This window comes from Mugil cephalus, chromosome 14 (assembly GCF_022458985.1).
Source record: "Mugil cephalus isolate CIBA_MC_2020 chromosome 14, CIBA_Mcephalus_1.1, whole genome shotgun sequence".
NCBI lineage: Eukaryota > Metazoa > Chordata > Actinopteri > Mugiliformes > Mugilidae > Mugil > Mugil cephalus.
This window is the reverse complement of record NC_061783.1, coordinates 944,291-965,331: the sequence shown is the minus strand read 5'-3', so window position 1 is coordinate 965,331 and position 21,041 is coordinate 944,291. Positions and strand designations below refer to the sequence as shown.

At 38.6% G+C, this 21,041-nt stretch overlaps 1 protein-coding gene across 2 annotated transcripts in view; it reads right to left on the bottom strand.

The window, feature by feature from the left end:
* gabbr1b (gamma-aminobutyric acid (GABA) B receptor, 1b) overlaps positions 1-20,687 on the bottom strand; it is a 96,604-nt gene extending 75,917 nt beyond the window's left edge. The window contains exons 1-4 of one of the 2 annotated variants that reach the window (XM_047605720.1): positions 20,436-20,687; positions 6,679-6,756; positions 3,538-3,602; positions 83-221 (exon numbers count right to left, since the gene is read on the bottom strand). In XM_047605720.1, the coding sequence (XP_047461676.1) occupies positions 83-221; positions 3,538-3,602; positions 6,679-6,756; positions 20,436-20,643 (490 nt within the window). In that variant the 5' untranslated portion in view covers positions 20,644-20,687. The remainder of the gene's footprint in view (positions 1-82; positions 222-3,537; positions 3,603-6,678; positions 6,757-20,435) is intronic. The other variant, XM_047605721.1, reaches the window with a different exon arrangement.
* Between the last annotated feature and the right edge of the window lie 354 nt (positions 20,688-21,041).

Genomic DNA, 21,041 nt, shown 5'->3' with positions numbered 1-21,041 from the left:
AATAAAGGACTAAGTGATAGAACATGTGCAGCATATGATAGATAACAGTGGTGAATGGTGAGTCGACCAAGGTTAAACTCACAGCATCTGCTGCGCTGGTTCAAATCAGTCCATGTGCCGTTGGGCAAACACTTCCTGACTTTGGGTCCCACGATGATCCTGTGGCCTCTGCAGATGTATTCTATTTCATAGTCTACTGGGAGCACCTGCACACTGCGGATCTACACACGCACACACACAGAATCAGAACAGGTGTGAAATACAGTATAATAAGTCAGTAAATTTGGCTATATTGTTTTAACTGGTAAAGAATGGTCCCTATGGTCTGCCATCCAACACTCAATAAAGCATAGGCTCCTGAACAAACACTTAAGTTTACATTTTGCACTAGTGGATTTTGAACAGGTTATAAGTAGAACTTGACAATGCAAAAAGAAGAAGATACTATAACAAGGTACAACTACTATCAAACTGCCTACTATCTGTGTTTTTTGTCTCACGCTCCAGTTTATTCCCTTTGCATTTTTAAGCTCTACTTACAATCTGGTTACAGTCAAATCAAACATTGTCATTGTGTCATTGTCACAACAGTCATTTTTGTGAAGAGGGCCATAATTGGTGAAGTGAAAATGTGTGGGGGCCGACCATTCAGCATGACATTCTTTGAACAATTAACATTAAAATGCAAATGAACTATTTCATGAAATTATTTTTATTGCAAAGGACATACTTCTCATGTCTTTACACAGAACACAAATCTAAAGTTTTTACCAAAATCACTCTGCCTTTCATATTTGAAGACTATTTAAAATGAAGAAAAAGTCTGTCTGGAAAAACAAAAATCAAAAAAGCACACTTTTTTTAAGAGGAGATATGGTGGCAGATATCAGGCTCTGTGCAGGACACAGTGATGTATTCTAATATCAGCAGCCTTTTGAAAGAGCGGAGGTTTGACTGGTCTATTCTTCAGGTCATCAACAAACTGAAAGCGTTAAATAAATACAACATGCCGCCGATTGTTTATCAATGTACGCGATGGTGTATGAGGGCGGAAAAAACAGGCACCAGCTCTCACAGTGGGAGGTCTGACCCTGGACTTCTGGCGATGTGAAAGCACCAAAGGGGAGTCGACCCGGGTCTGAAGGTCGACCCGGGATTTTCAGTGTGAAAGCGGAATATGTCTGTGGGGTAAGGTAGTGGGCTACCATGGTGGTGCTGGAACCACACACTACTTTGATAAAGAATTTGTTCAACAGCGGTGTGACACAGTACCGAAATTCCCTGCACGTTGCAGCAGATGGGTATCCTGCAATGCTCAGAAATGAGCGTCAAAAGATTCTATGCTCGACACAATCTGAGGAGAAAAAGACGTCTATGTCGAACGCAGAGCTGGAGAGCGCTCTGGTTCGATCTATATTAGCCTTCCGGGTCACGTAAACCCGATCAATTAAATATTAAAATAAAATTCAGTCCTGTGCTCTCATTTTTCCATTTCGTATTTTTAATCTAGAATCGAGTCTAGAATTGAATTATGAAGAACCAGGTATTCTTTTGTTTTTTTGTGTTAGATTAAAAAACGAAAAACAAAATAATCCGTCACTTTTTTTCACCTTCACTTTTTTTTTTTTTTTTTTAGAAATGAATGATACATGGATTTAATCGGGCCAGGTCTGGCTCAGCAGTGATTTTGATGCGCAAGATGTCACGTAGGTGAGAGTCACCTCGTCTCGTCCTTGGTTATGTTCATAAGCGAGAATGTCAAGCTCAGTATTTGCTTAGCAAATATTCCAATCTCTTGGAACCTGCCTTTGTCCAGCTGGCGGTAAAAGTTGATAAGAGGGAGCTGTTGGTGTCGACCTCGATACTCCAATTTCCACTTGTCTTGAAAGCGCCGGCCCTCTCTCTCAACTTTCCTTTTTTTAGTTACAGTCGCCATTTTTGACCCTTGTCACAAGGGTCAAAGTTTCCCAAGGTGAGAGTGTGGCTGCAGGTCTATTGCCATCTTCTGGTGAAATATAAAATAGCTTTTTGTACACAATTGTGTATTGTGGTCAACAGAGAAAGATTAACTATCTGGACATACACTATATTGCCAAAAATATTTGCTCACCTGATTTTACATGCACATGGACTTTACTATGAAGTCAACCTACTCTTTGCAGCTCCACGAGGTTAGGTGTTGAGTGTGTTTACAGATATTTTTGAACATTCTTCCAGAATTGCATTTGTGAGGTCAGACACTGCTGGATGAGAAGACCTGGCTCATTTTCATCTAATTCATCCCAAAGGTGCTCTGTCAGGAGCCCAGGTTGAGTGCTTTACATCACTGCATTGATGATTTTTATTGCACTTGGTGATGTATGACTTTGATGCACCTGCTCTGCCATGGAAACCGATTCCATGAAGCTGTTTATGCATTGTTCCTGAGCTAAGACCACATGAAGTTTGGAGGTCTGTCTGCAGAAAGCTGGTGACGTCTGCACAATATGAGCCTTTGTTATAATGTTACTGACAGCTGACAGTGGAATGCAGTGACAAGTGTGGGTTGTGACATAAAGACACCTGTGTGTGGAAGGTCCAGTCACTGGATATTTAATCAGTTTTCCTGGCTTAAATTATACTGTGAAGCAACTCAGAGAAAAGGCAACTGAAAAGTACACGTTGAAAAGATAGCTATGGAAATGGCTTGATTTGTATTTTTATTGCACTTTGGCCTTGACTACTGGGGGAAGATGAACTTAAGTTCAGTTGCTGTGCAACCCACAATAGAGTCCTTCAGCGGTACAACAAAGAAGTTAGGGCTACATCTCTGAGTGATGAAGTAATTATTGCATCTCCTCACAACTGTTAGGTTCATGTGATTTTCTGCGCACACGCACACACACACACACACACACGCACACACGCACACACACACACACACACTGAAAAGCAGTTGTTTAGCAGGCAGACATTCTAAACCACTGCCTCTGCTCTTCCCACGTGATACACACTACATGCTTATTTAGTGTTTATAACTACTTGTCTATAGTTGTTGTAGTAGATCAAGAATAGATATTTATTTATTGCAGCACTAAAGACTGTTCATTGAAAGTGATCACATTAATAAACTTTGTTACTCTTTTTACAAGAGGAGTGGTTTATCTATAAACAAGACGTGCAATAAATGATTGGCAAAGCTTTATACAGGAGGAAACACATTCCTTAGGGATCTCTAAACTCTAGCCACTCATTGTATGCAAAACAATTCTCAACAGTAATACTAAAATGAACATTTTATTTATTAAGTTCAATTGTCCAAATGATATGCACACTAAAAATAGAGGCTCTGAAACTGGGCAAAATTCCTGAAGGTTTCGTATGATATCTTAATTCATAATCATTATACTATAACTTGAATGTGTTTTGTAAACAGCAAAAATAACAAAAATCGTTTCAAAAATAGCTCAAAAGTATTTGCACATCTGAGAATTTTCTACATTTCGGCATCAAACTGGACTTCTACAGTTTATTACAGTGACAACAGTCTTTCCTTACCTGCTCTTGTGTCAAACCTCTGTACCTTATTCCACCATCTCTTGGGGGGCGGATGATGGTACAACCTGAAACAAAGACACACATTTAGCATTAAAAAATCAAGCCATCCATCTAGTTTCCCTGTTTTTCAGTCTGCTGGCTTTAAACACAATAATTGCAGAACCTCGGTATTAGGAGAAATATGGTAGATAATTTGCTGTGTTATTTTTACTTTACAAATTACAGACATTGCTGATCTGCACAGGATTATAATCACAGAAAACCACAAAACAATTAAATAAATAAATCACAGACAACCTTGCAATTATACTATAGTTGGCATAAGCTTAACTTATAGTCTTGTATCACTCCTACACTGTAGCTACAGCTACAACTCCACTTGCAGGGGAGGAATGTGAAAACACTTCTCTGACTGCCAGGCCATGCAGATGGGACTTTTATTCATAGATACAGGATATCACATTCAGGTAGAGTCTCCAAATCGGTCTTAACACATTGCATGAATTCACATTTTATGGGCCACAACACTTTGTGAATTGCAAATCCCTGCACAAACTCTACTACTTCTTTAAAACCCAATTCTTCTCTCTGATTTTCTTTCTTTCCCTTCCTCGTCATCTACTAATCTTCTTATTATCCTTAGAACGGCTCTAATGGCTCACTGGCTGCAAAGATGGTCCTGTGAAACACTGCGGAACTTCTCAGCAGGTATGCAAGAGCCTGCCGATTCTTTGTTGGCTGTGAACAAAGTGAAGTGAGAGTAAGCAAGCTATTTAGCCATCACTTACAAAGAAATGTCGAATTGCTGAGTAATTGCTACTTTACCATCAAAAGGAGTAAAACCTAACCTGAAACAATTATCTTCATAGAGAGATTTCAAAATACAGGCACCCAAGTAAAAAAGATTGTCCCTGTTTACAGTTCCTTTTCTTTTGATGTAATGTGTTCATGTGTTTTTTTCCCCTGGAAAACTAATGCACCCATTTAAAACTATATTTAAAACAAAAAAAAGTGTAAGTGGAAAAAAAGACATTAATAGTTTGCAAATGTAGCAACACACTTTAAAACATTGCTCCTCTTTTTAAAAAATTTGGAGAAGACGTATTTGACCGTTTTAGGATCCAGCCACTAGATGGAGACCAATGTTATGTTTTGAACACATGAAAAAGGACCACCCTGGTTTTTGGCTCACTTGTTATCCACAAAGATATTGTTATTACTATTAATATTAAAAGTGTATTGAAATGAAATAGAGGAAAACATGTAAGCAGTTCTAAAAACATGTGTTTTGAGTCTTAATTTAGAGTGGGAGAGTGCTTCAGAGGCTTGGAGCTGTGTGACTGAATGCTGTGAAACCCATATCAGACAGTTGGGCAGGTGGTGAGATGACTTGAATGGCAGAGGAGGATCTGAGAGTGTGGGAGGGTTTATATCTGGAAGAGATCAGTCAGATATGATGGAGCTTGACTTTAAAGAGCCTTAAAGGTTAGTACAATAATCTTAAGGGTCTATACAGAATTTCACAGGTAGCCAGTGGGGCTTGCAGGAGAGCCAGGGTAATGCTTTCTTCGGAGGGGTTTAACTGATGATGCAACAGCAGTGTTTTGGACCAGTTTCAGTTCATGGAGCCATTTGCAGGGTAGACTAAATAGAACAGAGACCCATGTGAGATTTATGTTTGTTGCTGCCAGCAGAGCTTATTTGTCAGCTGAGCAATGGTTCCACATGGCAAAATAATGGTTTCAGTGGTAAGGCTAATGGAGCCAGCTGGCTCTTCACTGACAAGCCACAAGCCAGGTGCTGTTTATAAAAGGTCTCAGTACATCATTTCTAATGTTTATAATTATTTATATGGTTCTACAAAACATTTACATACTATAGTTCAATCCTTAGGTAAAACTTTATTTTTTATGTTTTATTTTTTGTTGCAGAAAGAGACGGACTTGAGAGATTAATTGCTAACATTTTTGATGACCCCATTGCCTTTCTGGGGCTGTTGCATTGCATTGCGCCAGTGTACCAAATTTCCATTTCAACCTCAGGTAATAACTCCCGCTTCCACCGTCCATAGAAATGCTTGTTAGGTTCATGGGTGATTCTAAATTCGCTGTAGGTGAGTATGATTGGTTGTCTGTCTCTCTGTGTTAGCCCTGAGATACACTGTCAGCCCCTCTGCATTATAATCCATTAAAGCACATAAAATCAACTTTCTTCGCAAGAAGAAATCAGCTCTGTGAAGCTTCAGCAATAAGTATTATCTGTATATCTGCTTATCTTTATTGCCTATTTCTCTTACTGCCTTGCTTTCACTGGGGATAGCCTGCCATTTTATGCAGGTTCACCCACAGTCTGAAGCTCGTATTACTAAGCATTCAACACATTTCTCACTGGAGTCCAGGAAAGACCCATGGACGTGACTCTCATAGCAAACACACTCAACGCCACACCACTCCTACTGCTAAGCACAAAGAGGAAATGACATCTTACTAATCCGATGGCAGGTTTGTGTCTGTATTATAGAGATCTAGCATCTGCCTCTGAGGCATTACTGTCAAAGAATGAGCCTGGATATAAAAGCACCATGAATATAATGAATATTCATTAGGGGTTACACCTTCAGTGGGTTGATATTTTGAATGTGGAGCTAAGCCTGCCTTTCAGGAGGTGGGAAGTGCTTGTCCAGTCCTCAGAATCTGTGGCAGCAATTTCATGTTGAGAGTCTGTGACCCTGTCCTAAACCCCATTCAAAACTACAGATGAGCAGATGAGCTATTAGCAGTTTCACCAATGAGACTAATAAGCTTCTTACATAAATGCATTCCCAATGGCCAAAGGGCAAAGTAAAATTATGAAATATTGCATAAAACCAATGAGCATTTCATAAAAAAAAATAGTAACCCCTTTTCAATTTAAATAAATGAATCTTGGTTTCATATTTCATGAATAAGTACTTCATATATACATTCTCAATGCCCACTAAAAAGGCCAATACATTGAGAATTTTTGCAAATAAATCCTGCACGAATCAAAATGCATGTACACCATCAAACATTCTCACACACAGAGCCAAAGACAGAGAAAGAAGGCTCAAAAAGTACAGAGAACTGGAGCTGCCTGTGTTTTAGATAGCAAAGCCATTACCAGCAGATGTGTTATATGCAGACATGCTGGGTGATACGGCTAGCAAGAGGGTAATAAAGGAGAGCACCATTCCCCCACCTGAAAAACAAAAACACAAAGGGAACAATATATTAATAATATGAAGCTGACAAAGAAAATATCTCTCATATCACAAGGTCTGTGGGCTGTTGTCAGATACTGCTGGATAGCATAAGTTACGAGGTTTGGTCAAAGTCTTGGAGTTCATGCAGCTTAAGCGCTGCTGTCATTTAAATAAAAGGGAAGCAAATCAAAGCAGACAATCTGAAACGCAAGCTCATTGCTTAATTTTATTTTTAATGAAAATAAGTTGTGTTTACTTGAGTGAATTTAAAATAGAAATGTTATCACAGGTATATTTTAATCTAATATTTATCTAGCCTATTTCAAAACATATATTTCATTCGTCTGTTGACAGATATTCAAACAGTAGTTATACTTATTCAAAAGCCTACAACACAGAAAAGGCTGTGAGCCTGTGCATTTGAGGCACATCTTTAATGGATGAGATATAGATGAGATTCTGTATTGTCCTTGTACAGTCACTATATACAACAAATTCATGTGTGTTACCAGAACACAGCTTCAGAAGATGACTGCCTGGCTTTTAGTAACTGAAACCAAAAATGGCCAAAGAAAGTTTTGAGCTGTTCTGCTAAGCTCTGCTGCAGTTATGTTGCTTGGTAATGTGATGTATACCTTAACCATGCCCAGTGGGGCAATGCTTTGGCCCAGCGTATGTCTGTCTTCAGGTCCATACTGTGCTCTTGCCACCAGACTTCTTGTGAGCTTAACACAACATAAATGTCTTTGGTCAGTTATTGCTTGATGTTGGGAGATATATTTGTGACATTTTCCATGTTGTTTTTAATAGAGAACAGTACAGCGCATGTGCAGGTGTCAACAGTGTCCTTTCAAATACACTCCAATATGTACAACTGAAGCAGCCCCGGAGCAGCTCAAAAGCACTCCCTCGCTACACTATTGATCTAACCATAAATAATTTCTCTTCACAGTTTCAGGTCTGATTGTTAATACGGCTTCCTCCTCAGATTCCAAGTTTCCTTAATATTCTTGATCCTTGAATAACGAGGTTTATCTCAAGGAGCTATCCATGAATGCATTTGTTTGTTATATGACTAAATATATAATACTGGAATCATATGTTGAGGCTAATTTTAATGTGTTGGAATGTGTTGCTTTAGTCTATCCATGAAGCAGGGTAGAGACAACAGCCTGTCACTGAATGTTCTCCTCTATTTATGGTACTGTGTAGAGGCTGATGGACAGGGTGCTTTCCTCTGCCTGAGATGTAAGGGTTTCCAGCTCGGCCCGCGCCACTACAGAACCAGCCTTCATCACCAGCTTCTTCTTAATGCTGCCTCCCCAACACGTACAAGAGGACAGTGATTACAACAGTCTGCTCGAAGATCTGCAGTGGCTCCCCAAAGATGATTTAGGACCTCAGCCTCATCAGGAAAACACACAGATCTGTTCTTCCTGGCTTAGTTTGTGATGTAGTTGCAGACACAGATCACTGTATGTCTGAACAAAGTCCACACATTCCCCGTAAATGTTACCAGCTGCAGATGCGGCCTGGGCCTCTGAAAGTCCACCGCCTGGTCCAATGTGGCAAAAGGTTGCTACACAAGCCCTTCATTAGATACCAAAAAGTGGTTGCTGATGTAGAGAACATTGCTCCAATGTACACTGGCTAGCATTTCAATCATTTTACAATTATTTTTCCTGATTTATTTTTATTTTGTTTTTGTTAAATGCAGTATATTTTGTTTCAGTGACAACAAAAATAATTATACAGTTAGATTAACAGTTTTTTTGTTATATTAGCTGTATACCAAAACTATTAAAGATAGTTATATAATCAACATGGCAAAGTGCAGACACTCAGCTGTAATTTGAGGATATTTACATCCAAATTGGAGTATAAGACTTAAAGATCTAATATACAGCACCCTCTTTTTAAAGGGACCAAAAGTAATTGGACAGTTGACTCAAAAGCCTTTCATGGGCTGCATGGGTTATTCCCTTGTTAACCCTCCATTATTTGATTTTATCATCATTTCATCATCTGGAAGCTGTTGCTGTGAACCCACAACATGCAGTCAAAGTAGATTCGCAATGAATGTATAATAGACTATCCTTAGGTTGATAAAAAGGAAATCCATCAAGGATCATTGAAATGTTAGGAGTGGCCACATCAACAGTTTGGTACATTCCAAGAAAAAAGAGCACATTGGTGAGCTTGGAAAGTCAAAAAGGCCAGGACATCTACGTAAGACAACAGTGGTAGATGATCACAGGATGTGATGCATGCACATGCATGGCTTCCAACAGCTCTGGGTCACTAGTTTTTTTATTGATGCTGTGACAGAAGACAGAAGCAACTGGATGAATTCTGAAGTTCTGTCAAATGCAGCAAAGTTTATTGGACAGTGCTTCACAGTACCAAAGGGCAATGATCCAAAACATACTGCAAAAGCAATCCAGGAGTTTTTTAAGGCTAAGAAGTGTAATATTCTGCAATATCTGAGTCAGTCACCAGATCTTAAACCAATCAAGCATGTATTTCACTTACTTAAGACAAAACTTAAGGCAGAAAGACCCACAAACAAGCAAACTCAGGCCGTCATTGCCTGCAAAGGATTCTCAATAATACATTTTATTCATGGTAATGCTAATATTTGAAATGAGGGATGTTTTTGTTTAACCACTTGAATTTAACCTGAAAGTCCCAAATCATGAAGATTGTGTCACTGTCCAAATATTTCTGGGCCTAACTCTATAACACAAGCAGCTAAGCAAGTGTGAGAGGTGCAAAAAAAAAATAGATGAATATTAAAGACAACCCAGTCAAAGTCACAGAAATATTATGCTTTTGTATTTGTTTATTCAGGAAGATGAACCTGTGACTTGCGAAATTAATTGCTCCTCTAAGATTACAAGATTAGAGTCAGGGCCAAACTACAGTCCATCTGTTCAGAAATGTTTCCAGTCAATGTAATGAGACTCAGGTGTCGTACAGTGCCCAGTTTCATTTAGGAAAAAACAGGACATGTAGTGTACGATGGCATGGGCAAAGAAATTTTCTGAGGGCCTCAGAAAAGGGGTTGTTGTTGGTCATCAGGCTACAAAACCATTTTTAAGCAGTTTGGAATCAACAAATCCACAGTCAGGTTAACTATTAAGCAACTAAAGGACTCTCTCACATTGCTTCAGAATAACCATGGTATGATGAGGACACAGGCACTTCTCTCCAAAAAGAACACTCTGATCATCTGAATTTTGCTAAATAGCATATGGACAAGCCAGAAGAAAATATTTTGTGGATGGATAAAAGTAAAATAGAATTATTAGGTTTAAATTACATTGTTTGGAGATGAAACAACACTACATTCCAGCATTAGAACCTCATCCTGTCCATGAAACACGGGGGTGGTAATGACCTTGTTCAGAACTGGTTTTCCTGAACCTAGGCCAATCATTGATTGACAGTGAATTCTAAGAGAAAATGGGTTAAAATTTCTCCGAGGCCACGTAGAATATTTGTATTTTAACTGACTGTTTGGGTTTTCTTTATCTACCGTCAGCAGCACTTGTGCAAAAATTCATTGATGTGTCCAAATTCAAGTAATTTTGCAGAAATACGGAAATGTAGAACATGCTGAGGGGTGCAAATAATTTTAAGTGGCACTCTTACCAGTTTTAGAAAAGAGGAGCCAATATCCAACTCCTTATGAGAGATACAGACCTGTGAGTTTATGCTGTAATAACCTAAAATTGTTACAAACATACGGGCAAAGAGGAGGCAGGAAAATCACTGCCAAGCGAATTAAGACGAACCAAACAGGATTTATTCCATTAAGTTCAACTACGCCATGCTACTTACTTCAGAGGGTAAGAAGGATTTCTTTAGTTAAAATGTTTTTCTTTGGGGTCTTTTTTCAACTTTTGGATTTTTTTCCAAACTTGCAATAGATAAAAAACCTTGATAACACTGGTTATCTCTTCATCACAGCATCTATCAGTGGGCTGGATATAATATTCAGTAAGTGAACATTATGTCCTCAAAGTTGATGTATTAGAAACAGGAAAAAAGGGCAAGCATAAGGATTTGAGCATGTTTAACAAAGACCAAACTGTGAGGGCTAGACTGCTGGGTCAGAGCATCTCCAAAACTTGCGAGGTGTTCCAGGTTTCCAGTGGTCAGTATCTATCAAAAGTGATCCAAGGGAGGAACAGTGTGGAACCAGCAATAGGCCTATGTGGTCTGAGCCAAGCTACTGTTGCTCAAATTGCTGAAGAATATAATACTAGTTCTGACAGAAAGGTACACAATGCAGTGCATGGCCACAGACCAGTCAGGGTGTCCATGCTGACCCCATCTGCTAAAGGCCCCAACAATGGGCACGGTGATGCTTTGGGCAATGTAAACACAAAATACAGTTTTTAAATTAAGATTTTTATTATGAAGGGAAACAAAATCCAAACTTACATGGCCCTGTGTGAAAAAGTGATTCCCCCTCAACCTAATAACTGGTTGGGACACCTTTAGCAACAACAGCTAAAATCAAGAGTCTTTTCCGGTGCTGTGGAGGAATTTTGTCCCACTCATCTTTACATGTTATAATTCAGCCACATTGGAGGGTTTTCCAGCATGAAGCTCTTATCATCATGTCATCAGGTATCTTATCATACTCTTATCATCTTATCTTATCTTATCTTATCTCTTATCACCAGGTCATGCCACAGCAGCTCAATAGGATACAGGTCAGGACCTTGACGAGGCCACTTCATTCTCCTTCAGGATTTTTTGGTAGACAGCAGAATTCATGGTTCCATTTACACCAAGTCTTTCAAGTCCTGGAGCTGCAAAACAGCCCTGACCATCACACTACCACCACCAGATTTTACTGTTGGTATGATGTTCCTTTCCTGAAATGTGGTGTTAGTTTTATGCCAGATGTAATTGGACACGCACTTTCCTAAAAGTTCAGCTTTTGTCTCGTCAGTCCACAGAGTAGTTTCTCAAATAAAATAAAATAAAATCTTGGGGATCATCAAGATGTTTTCTGCCAACACTGAGATGAGCCTTTATGTACTTTTTGCTCAGCAGTGGTTTTGGTCTTGAACTCTGCCATGAGGCCATTTTTGCCCAGTCTCTTTCTTATGATGGAGTCATGAACACTGACCTTAACCGAGGCAATGGAAACCTGCAGGCCTCTTTTGTGACCTCTTGGATGAGTCGCTGCTGCACTCTTGGGGTAATTTTGGCTGTCCTGCCACTCCTGGGAAGGTTCACCACTGTTCTGTGTTTTCACCATTTGTGGTTAATGGCTCTCACTGTGGTTCCCCAAAGTTTTAGAAATGGCTTTAGAACATTTTCCAGACTGATAGAGCTCAGTTACTGTCTTTCTCATTTGATCTCGAATTTCATTGGATCTCAACATGACATCTAGCTTTTGTGGACCTTTTGATCTACTTCACTTTGTCAGTCAGGTCCAATATAAGTTAGTTCTTGATTGAGAACAGGCGTGGCAGTAATCAGACCTGGGTGTGACTAGAGAAACTAACCCCAGGTTAGTAATTTATGTTTTAACAGGGGGGCAAACACTTTTTCACACAGACCCATATGAGGTGTTTTCCCCTCAATAATAAAAACCTCCATTTAAAAACTGCATTTTGTGTTAACTTGTGTTATTGTCATCATATATTTAAATTTGTTTGATGATCTGAAAAATTTAGTTGTGTTTGCTCATCTTTGTGTTCAGATGTGTCATATAAAATAAGGGAAAAAAACAGGGGGACATTATTTCTTGTCTTATCCAATTCGTAAGTTAATTTCAATTCATACTGTTAGTGAGACTTGAGTGTTTGTTTTTTCAACAAAAATACTCAGATAGGTTGACTTTCAAAAACTGCTGAGATGGCATGAAGCACTTCTGAACTGTTACTGGTAATGAATAAATCTGCAGGCTGAAAAGTAATTTCAAGGGAACCCCTATATTTTATTTATTTATTTATTTATTTATTTATAGTTCTCAAAGAGCCAAGATTCAACATGAGATAATGAGATAACAACAAGCAGCGCATCTGTCAAGGTCTGCGTCTGTCTGTTATTTTGTGATGTTTTGGAGTTTCCTGTTTTATTTTGTTATGTTTATTATTTTTCTGCCTGTCTTGCCTCATGTTTCTGTCATGTCTGTGTGTCAAGTTTTGTGTTTCCTGCTTTATTTTGTTATGTCTCGGATTTCCTGTCTGTGTGTCCTCGTGTGTCCCTTGATTGTTAATTGGTTTCGCCCCTTGTCATTGCCCTGATCTGTTTCACCTGTGTCTTGTCGTTCCTTGGCCCTCATGTGTATTTATGGCCTTGTCTTCCCTTTGTTCCTTGTCTCGTCGTAAATGTTTTTTACGTCTCCATGCCACATTCCTTGTCTCCATGCCATGTCATGATTCTTTTTGATTTTTGTATTTTGGATTTACCTGCCGTACACAGCGCCTTTTGTTAATTATTAAATAACCCTTTTTTCCTTGGATTCCTGCCAGCCTCATTTGTCCTGCATTTGGGTCCTCACCTCCTACTACCCTTACCCCTCCTGATAGCATCTACAATTTGTCACTTCCAAATAAACAAACTGAACTAGTGCTGATACCTGGTAAGGGTATTCAATTTTTTTATTTTGCTTACTGTATAATTACTTGACAATTACGTGTGAATCTAATACTTACAAAGTTAGTATTACAGTTCAATGTCACTTAAGAAAAAGAAAAATTCTAGAAGGTTGAAAGTTCTGAGTATATATGAAAGGTAAGCTTATATTAATTTTTTTTTTAAGTTTTGATATGTTTGCATTTGTTCACTAACAAATGGAGGGAAAAAGAACTGAAAAATTGACTTAACTGTCATAAGCATGGTCAGACTGAGTGGTGCTGCAAAACGTGTTACTGAAGGGTTGAAATGTTGTGATGACATAAATGGTTCGCATAAAAAACCTGGAGCAGAAGGTAACCTCTCTTTTCCTGTTTGCCTAAATGTGAAATAGTTTCCTTTACAGCAGCTTAGTAAATGAAAGTAGAATCTTTGCAGCAAAGAGTAGAGAGCAGAAGTGATGAGTATTATTTGACTATTACTACCTGTGCAGTCGAATAATAGCTGACTGCACAGGTAGTAATAGTCAAATAATCACGAAGCAGGTTTCTCTTTAATGTGTTGGCCTAAGCTATGATTTGAAGTTTCTTGAAAGTATCTGAAGAATCCTGGAAATCATTCTGTCTGCAGTAACATAAATAGAAAAGAAAAATGAGTCTACTTAGGACACAAAATGATGTTGTGCCTAGTCCCTGACAGCAGTTTCAAATATGCAGAGCCATGCAACGTTTCCCCTTCCTTATCTATTTGCCGTTTATCTGGATCCCTGTTGAAACAGCTTTAGTTCTTCTGACTGAATATAAATCTCTGGATATTGAGGAAAAAATCCAAACTGCTCATTCCATCAAAATCACTGGGTTTGCACAGAAAGAGCAACTCTAGGACGTGATCAGACATGAGGCAACTGAGGGGAAATGATCTCATCATGAAGCTTTACAAATTAGCCAGATGATAATGTGTTCACACAGATTCAGCTCACTGTCTACACACACTAAACTTGTACACACTAGTTCCTAGCTATGTAAATATGCATTACTGCTTATAAATGTGATTAAATAAGTTCCCTTGACCCTCAACTCAATACCCAACTCCTTCAGTTTCTTTTGAGTGGTTTCTAAATCTCCTGTTTGATGGCCCAGGTACTCCTCATCAGCTGAACTTTGAGATAGTGTGTTACAATATAACAGTAAATAGTAAAAGTTTCTTCCAATCTGATACTGAAAAGAAAAGATGAAAGACGTCTGCTGTCCTCTAACTCATCTATGCAAACAAGGATAACCAAAAAGAAAAAAATGTCGAAAGCCGGTGGCAGTGTGAGAGGGGAGGGGGCCAAAGTGGAAAATAGCAGAAGCATGAAATAACAGTAATAACACTGAGCAGCAGGGATGAAAAGTAAAGGAGTGCTCGTCTCAACACACAGAAGCAAGGGAGTGGAGTGCAAGTTAGTTTATTATGAATACTAGCAGGAGATCTCACAGTGAGGCGGCTACCATCAACTGTAGTGCACATCAAAGGAACAGCAGACGAATAGAAAGATGCCTAAAAACAAGGAAAGGGTAATAGAAATGCAAAAAAAAAAGCAGCAGAAGGGGAACAATGCAATGTTTGAAATTAACTGGTGGGGTTATTATGATAACAATATTATGAGTCTTAGGGGTAAAAACGATAATGGGAGTGTATGTACACTACTGGAGTAGCAGAACTTTATGTTCCCATTATATTTCTACTGTCTATTGGGGGATTCCCCACCATTTAGATGAGCAACAATGAAAAACACCCATGGTACAAATAAAAATGCAAATAACTATAAATAATACACTGTAGAAGAAGGGTTTTAGCATTGGTTTGATACCTATACTGTAGTTTTAATATTGGTTAGACCCTTTGTTTGACCCATTAAGTAATGCTCTCTCTGGAGGAATAACATTCACTTTAACAAAAAGCTACAGCTTATTTGTTTGTCTAAACAAAGAAATCAGTCCCAAACTCCTCACTGATTTTAATGAGCAAAATATCTAAATGTATATCTTTTGCTGTGTCGAGTAACATGGTGTTTGGAATTATTACATTTTACAAAAACTGCTCCTTTTGAAGTTGCATCTTTGTCTACTACATGGGAGGCAGGGATGAAGCAGTAAATGACACTTGGATTTACACCGATCGGGCCTAATATTATGTCCTATGTCCTAACATTGTGTAGGTCTCCCTTGTGACTCCAGAACAATTCTGACTCACCAGAGAATGGGCATGGACCTTCTGAGGGTGTCCTGTGGTGTTTGGTAACAGGATGTTGTTAATGGGGGCTTTTGAGGGGAGGGTCCTCTGTGGATCATCCCACAGATACTTCATCAGTTTGGTATCTAGTGATGAGTTATTATTATTAGGACTTGGAAAAGACTGTGCCGAAAACTGATAGTTCTGAAGGATAAACCATTCAAGCTTGGAAGAGGTGGCCTCATTTGTGAAAGCTGAAATAGCATAAATATAAATAAATAAATAGCCGTGGTCCTAATACTCTTCTGCTGATCCAAAGGATAGTTTCACCACTTCTTCTGTCTGCACAGCATTTTGTAGGAGCAGTCACATGCGCTGGTTGTTATAGTCTCAAAAGATCGATAATTTTTTTCCAATACTGTGTTTCAACTTTTTGGTCGGCATTTGAACTTTTTTCTCGAAATGCATGATGAAAAAAAAAATCTTCCTCCTCTCATTATTTTTTTCATTATTTATTTTTTCTCATGGGTGGCCGTACTCATCTGTACTTTAGAGAGTGAAACCACAAATCAATTATATATGCCTCTGTTTCCCTCTGCCACGTGAAATTGATAACATATTTAAGGGATGGGTGCAGTCTGCCTCACAGCCTTTATTGTTTCTCAGTGGTGCAGTTATTGCAATTAACACTCGGTTTTCTTTAAAAATAAATTAATATATATGGACAGGAAAGCTTTGTAATTTATTTTGTCACATACTAATTCTGCTTCATCCAAACTCAAAATAACAAATCGGAGCCCCTCCCATGGAGGAACAGAAATCCACACGGGATCGCATCTTCTTGACCTTCTTCTAGTCCTGCAAGGTTCTACGCTGGGCTTTCTTGAAATTTTTCTTGCTATGTTACCTCAAAATAGAACTTAGTCAAATCAGTCAGCCTCACTGCATTTGACTGGCTTGGTACAGTCTTTCAGTGACCTTCACTGCTGCTTTCTCTGGCTTAGGTTTTCCATGTAAGCAGACGGAAGAATGGGGAGGTGTGTTCTCCCTGCCTTAGGCTTTCCATGTAAGATTGAGGTCACAGCACAGGGCCACACCACCAATATGATAATATAATGCAAATAGGTTTCTTATACTAAAGTGGTCCTGAAATATACAGTGCTTGCCATTGAATCAAAGCACAGTATAAGAATGTGGTGTCAATGCACAGTATTCTGAACCTGGTCAGATCAGTAATCTTTAATCAGTTCAAGAAAAGTACATTTTCAATTCCTCCATGACGAATACCAAGGGAGAGAGTATCCGTTTTCTTGACTTAGCCCATTAAACAGCATGCTTGTGACAGGTTATGACTCTCTGACAAGTCAAGGCGGCACAACCTTCAAAGTCTTTAAAGTTTAAAGTTTAAATTTTTTAAAAAGACAATAAACAGAATGCTTGAGGATTTTTGAAGAGATTATTCTTTAAACCTTGAAATAATGTATACTGTATATAATCTTTGACAAATGACTTACTAAATTTCTTAAAATTTGGCACAAATGTTCACTTTTACCCAAGAGAATATGGTGGGACACTGTGGTCTTTCAAGGACAAAACCCCACACCACAAGAACAATTTATTCCTTTCTGCATTTGCACTCATGAACAATCATCCCTTCAAAATCTGCACAGATCCTTTGCAATTAAAACCAATACTTTTTATATATTCTCCATATATGTTGTTGATTAGGGCTGGGAGGTATGACCAATAATGTATATCATGATATTTTTCAAAATTCTGACGGCATCACAGTATATTATGGAATGTTTTTTTACATGCATAATCAGGTGTTCATAACATTTTCTACTGGCTGAGAGAGGAATTATTGCAGTAGATTGACTAAGGATGGACTATTTTACTGTGATTATGAGTAAATATTGTAGAATAATCCCACACTAGTAAAACGGGTTTGCATCACCCCATGTTAGCACTGCTTGTAGATCAAAAAAAAAAAAAGTTATCAGATGAAATGAAGAAACAGGTACAATTACGGTTTAAATGAAAATAAAATATTAAAACTATCTAAATGAAATTCTAAATTGTCTTCATACTTTAACTTTTTTGTGTTTAGGCCACTCAAATGTCCCACCAATAACAAAATTTTACTAGGCTTCATTTGAACACATCATGACAAAGTAACTGACCCTCGCATGCCGCTGAAGTACAACTTGAATGCGTCATAATACAATTGAATTCAGCCTTATAACTGACTGGGTGCTTATGCTTTATTGTGGCACTGTCCACATATATAGATATAATATGTGAAACATATTATATCTATATACACTGCAGATGGCCTCCAAATTAGTAACGTTCAGTTAGCTACACTAGGAATTGTTACTCTAAAATGAACTATCGACTTATCCAGAGTGTAGTCTGCCTCTCACCTGATGACAGCTAGGCTCTGATGTCCTGGGTCTCTGCTCTGCTGCTCCTACTCCTGGCCTCCCTCTCAAGTCTTTTCTGGTGTTCCGATTTGTGTTTTTTGGGGCATCATCTTAATTGGTTTTCCTCTCTGCCTGCTAGAGCTCATTTGTTCGCGCTCTTAATTCACATGAGGAAGAATGAACCGTGGCCCAAACCATTTTAAGAAGGGGCCAAGGGGGTTATTGATATTAAAATATTGCGTGACTGTGTGGATTTGTGTTAGCTCAGATTCATTAGTATGAACATATATATTTTTTTGTACAAGTCTTCTCATTCTGCCGCTTCAGTTTTTTTCATGAATGGCTCGCTCTTTCCTTACCTTACCACAAGAAAGCTCACACAATTTATGTAAAGTCCTACACTTACATGGCATCTGTAAGTCAACCTTACCTAAATAATTGCAAATTGCATCCACCTAAATAATTGCTGCATTGTCTGAGGATGGAAAGAAAATACTTAAGAAGAACTAAAGAAAGGTAGTCATATTACATCAGTGATGTGGAAATAGTTTGATTTTAAACAGATGCTGCACAGCTACACTAAACAATATTTGTCTAAAATATAGGACATCCTGAAATATAAGAGACAAGCAAGTGAAACATTAAATACAGCAACCGGTGAATCTCAAATTAGTGTATCTTGTCTGCCGTTCTTTTCCTCTCGTGTTCATGTCAGCCTCTTGAAGCTCAGAATCATCTTTTCTGACAGTTACATGTTACACTCTGTGATTTTGAGTTCATCCTCTGTGGCAGCTATAACTCTTGGCTCTGACACATTTGGTCCCCACTTCACTTATGTGATAAATATGAAGATTTATCACAGAAGGCACTTGTTTTAAGTGGTGATTATATGTTCTCATTTGTGGTTACAGCAAAAATAACTCCAACAGGTTTTGTGGAAACTGTACTAAACTCAGCCACCATTCAATATCATACTTTGATATAAATACTTAACCTACACCTCTGAAACATCACATTCCACAGCCTTATGGAAGCTCTTGGAAGCTTTATTGTTATGTTTTCCAATTATTTCCTCTTTTAGCTAGTTTTTAATACATTTTGCTCTTGTAGTATTATTTCAAGCTAAGTAGTGCAAAAGTCTTCTTTTTAGTCTTTACAAAATACAAAAAACTACTGTTAATGAAACTTACAGTGCAGCCTTAATAGTTCAGTGCTTGTCATGAAGGAATGTACCTCCTTGTGAACAGTTGGCATTCAACAGGTATGAGAGATTTTGTAGAATATAACTCAGGAAAACTTACAATTTCACTCTCATATCCTCACAAGGAGGAGTATGAAGGGGTCTTACTCACATGTCATCATTGAACTTAAAAGAGAGAGAGAGGGATAATAGAAATGTTCATTCATCAGGAGCAGTATCTGTTGATGATTCAGTCTATATATGTTTTTCTTAAAGTAATCTCAACCTGGTGGTCATATTTAAGCTGAATGTTTCATTGTCAGCACCTCCATCTTAGTTCAAGCATACATCATTGTTAATGATGAGATGATGACAGGATGGAGTGGAACTATACTTCTAGTCACTGAAGGATGGCATGAGAGTGAGTTGTGAGAACAGTTGAGAACAGTCACCTCAAGTAAACTTGTGTTGTCCCCTCTCCAAGTTTGAAGGCAGGCAGTCTTAACGGTAAGTTGCATGCCAGCTAGCCATTTCTAATTCAATTTGATTCAATTCAACTTTATTTATATAGTGTCAATAACAATACAAACTGTCTCAAGATGCTTTACAAAAACTGCCCTGAAACCTCCAGAGCAAGTCTGATGGCGACGGTGGCAAGGAAAAACTTTATTTCCAAAAGCTGCTTCTCTGACTACTTTTTTACTTATTTATTTATTTATTTATTTATTACATTTTGTCCATGCTGCTGGTAATGTTTCAGGTAACAGTTCAAATTTAGAATATCTTCTAGTCACTAAATGTTGTTTGTTTACCACATGCCACAAGGTACACTGTACTGGGGCTCTGGGCCCCAGAGAGGTCAGAGGCTGCTGTCTACTCTACTGTGGAGCCAACCTCTCACGAGGAGAAATATACTCGCGTGGAGGGAGGGCTACCTTGCTAATCATTCCGTGATACTGAATGAATTCAAATCCCCTCATCAGTATTACTCAAATATAAAACATGGCAGCCTGGCGCTGTTGTCACTAGCAAATTGTGCTTCAATCTTATATTCAAACTGTCTCTAGCCTATGCAAACAACAGTGGATAAACTGCCTTATGCTGAAATTATTATTATTTTCATTTTATTTTATTTTTTTAAATCCGTTTGCATAACATAATCGCTGACATGTCAGTAGGTCTCGGCGACAGCATTAAAATACGAGTTCAACATGTCACATTAGTCAGAATATTGCCTTCGAGCCGTACTCACACATAGAAGACGCCAGCTGGATTAACAGGCTCCCATCGACCGCCACTGGGAGGGCAGAAAATGAAGCTTCCCTGTCTGCAGCAGTGAGTTGAAAAGTGTAATTAGTCCTGAAAAGCGTTCGGCGGAGGTCCACACACGCATGTGTCGTTGCCCAAATCAAATCCTGTCTGCTCACTGATGGTTTACAGAGCCGCCTCGAAAAGCACATCACCGAGAGTAAACACACACGCACACACCTGACCGGCACTAACGGCGTAGGTTTCCAGCGTTGCTCCCTCCCTCTTTGCTCCCTCCTTCTCCCCCACTCTCCGGTGACGTCATTGAGAGATGCAGCGTGAAATGCTGCATTTACTTACTATGGAAAGGATACAGCTGCTTTAGCCCCAAGAAATAGATCAATAAATCGCATCGGTGGGAACTGTTTTTATAAATAGTGTGAAATGAAAAGTTTTACTGAGGAACATATCTGTGGGTCTGTACAAAATGCCATCACAGTTCATCCAGCAGTTCTCGAGGTAGTCTATTAGGAAAACTTGATCACCCATGTTATCTTGCATGATGCTCACAAAACCGTCACCTTACACTGGAGTATTTTTATTTTAGGAG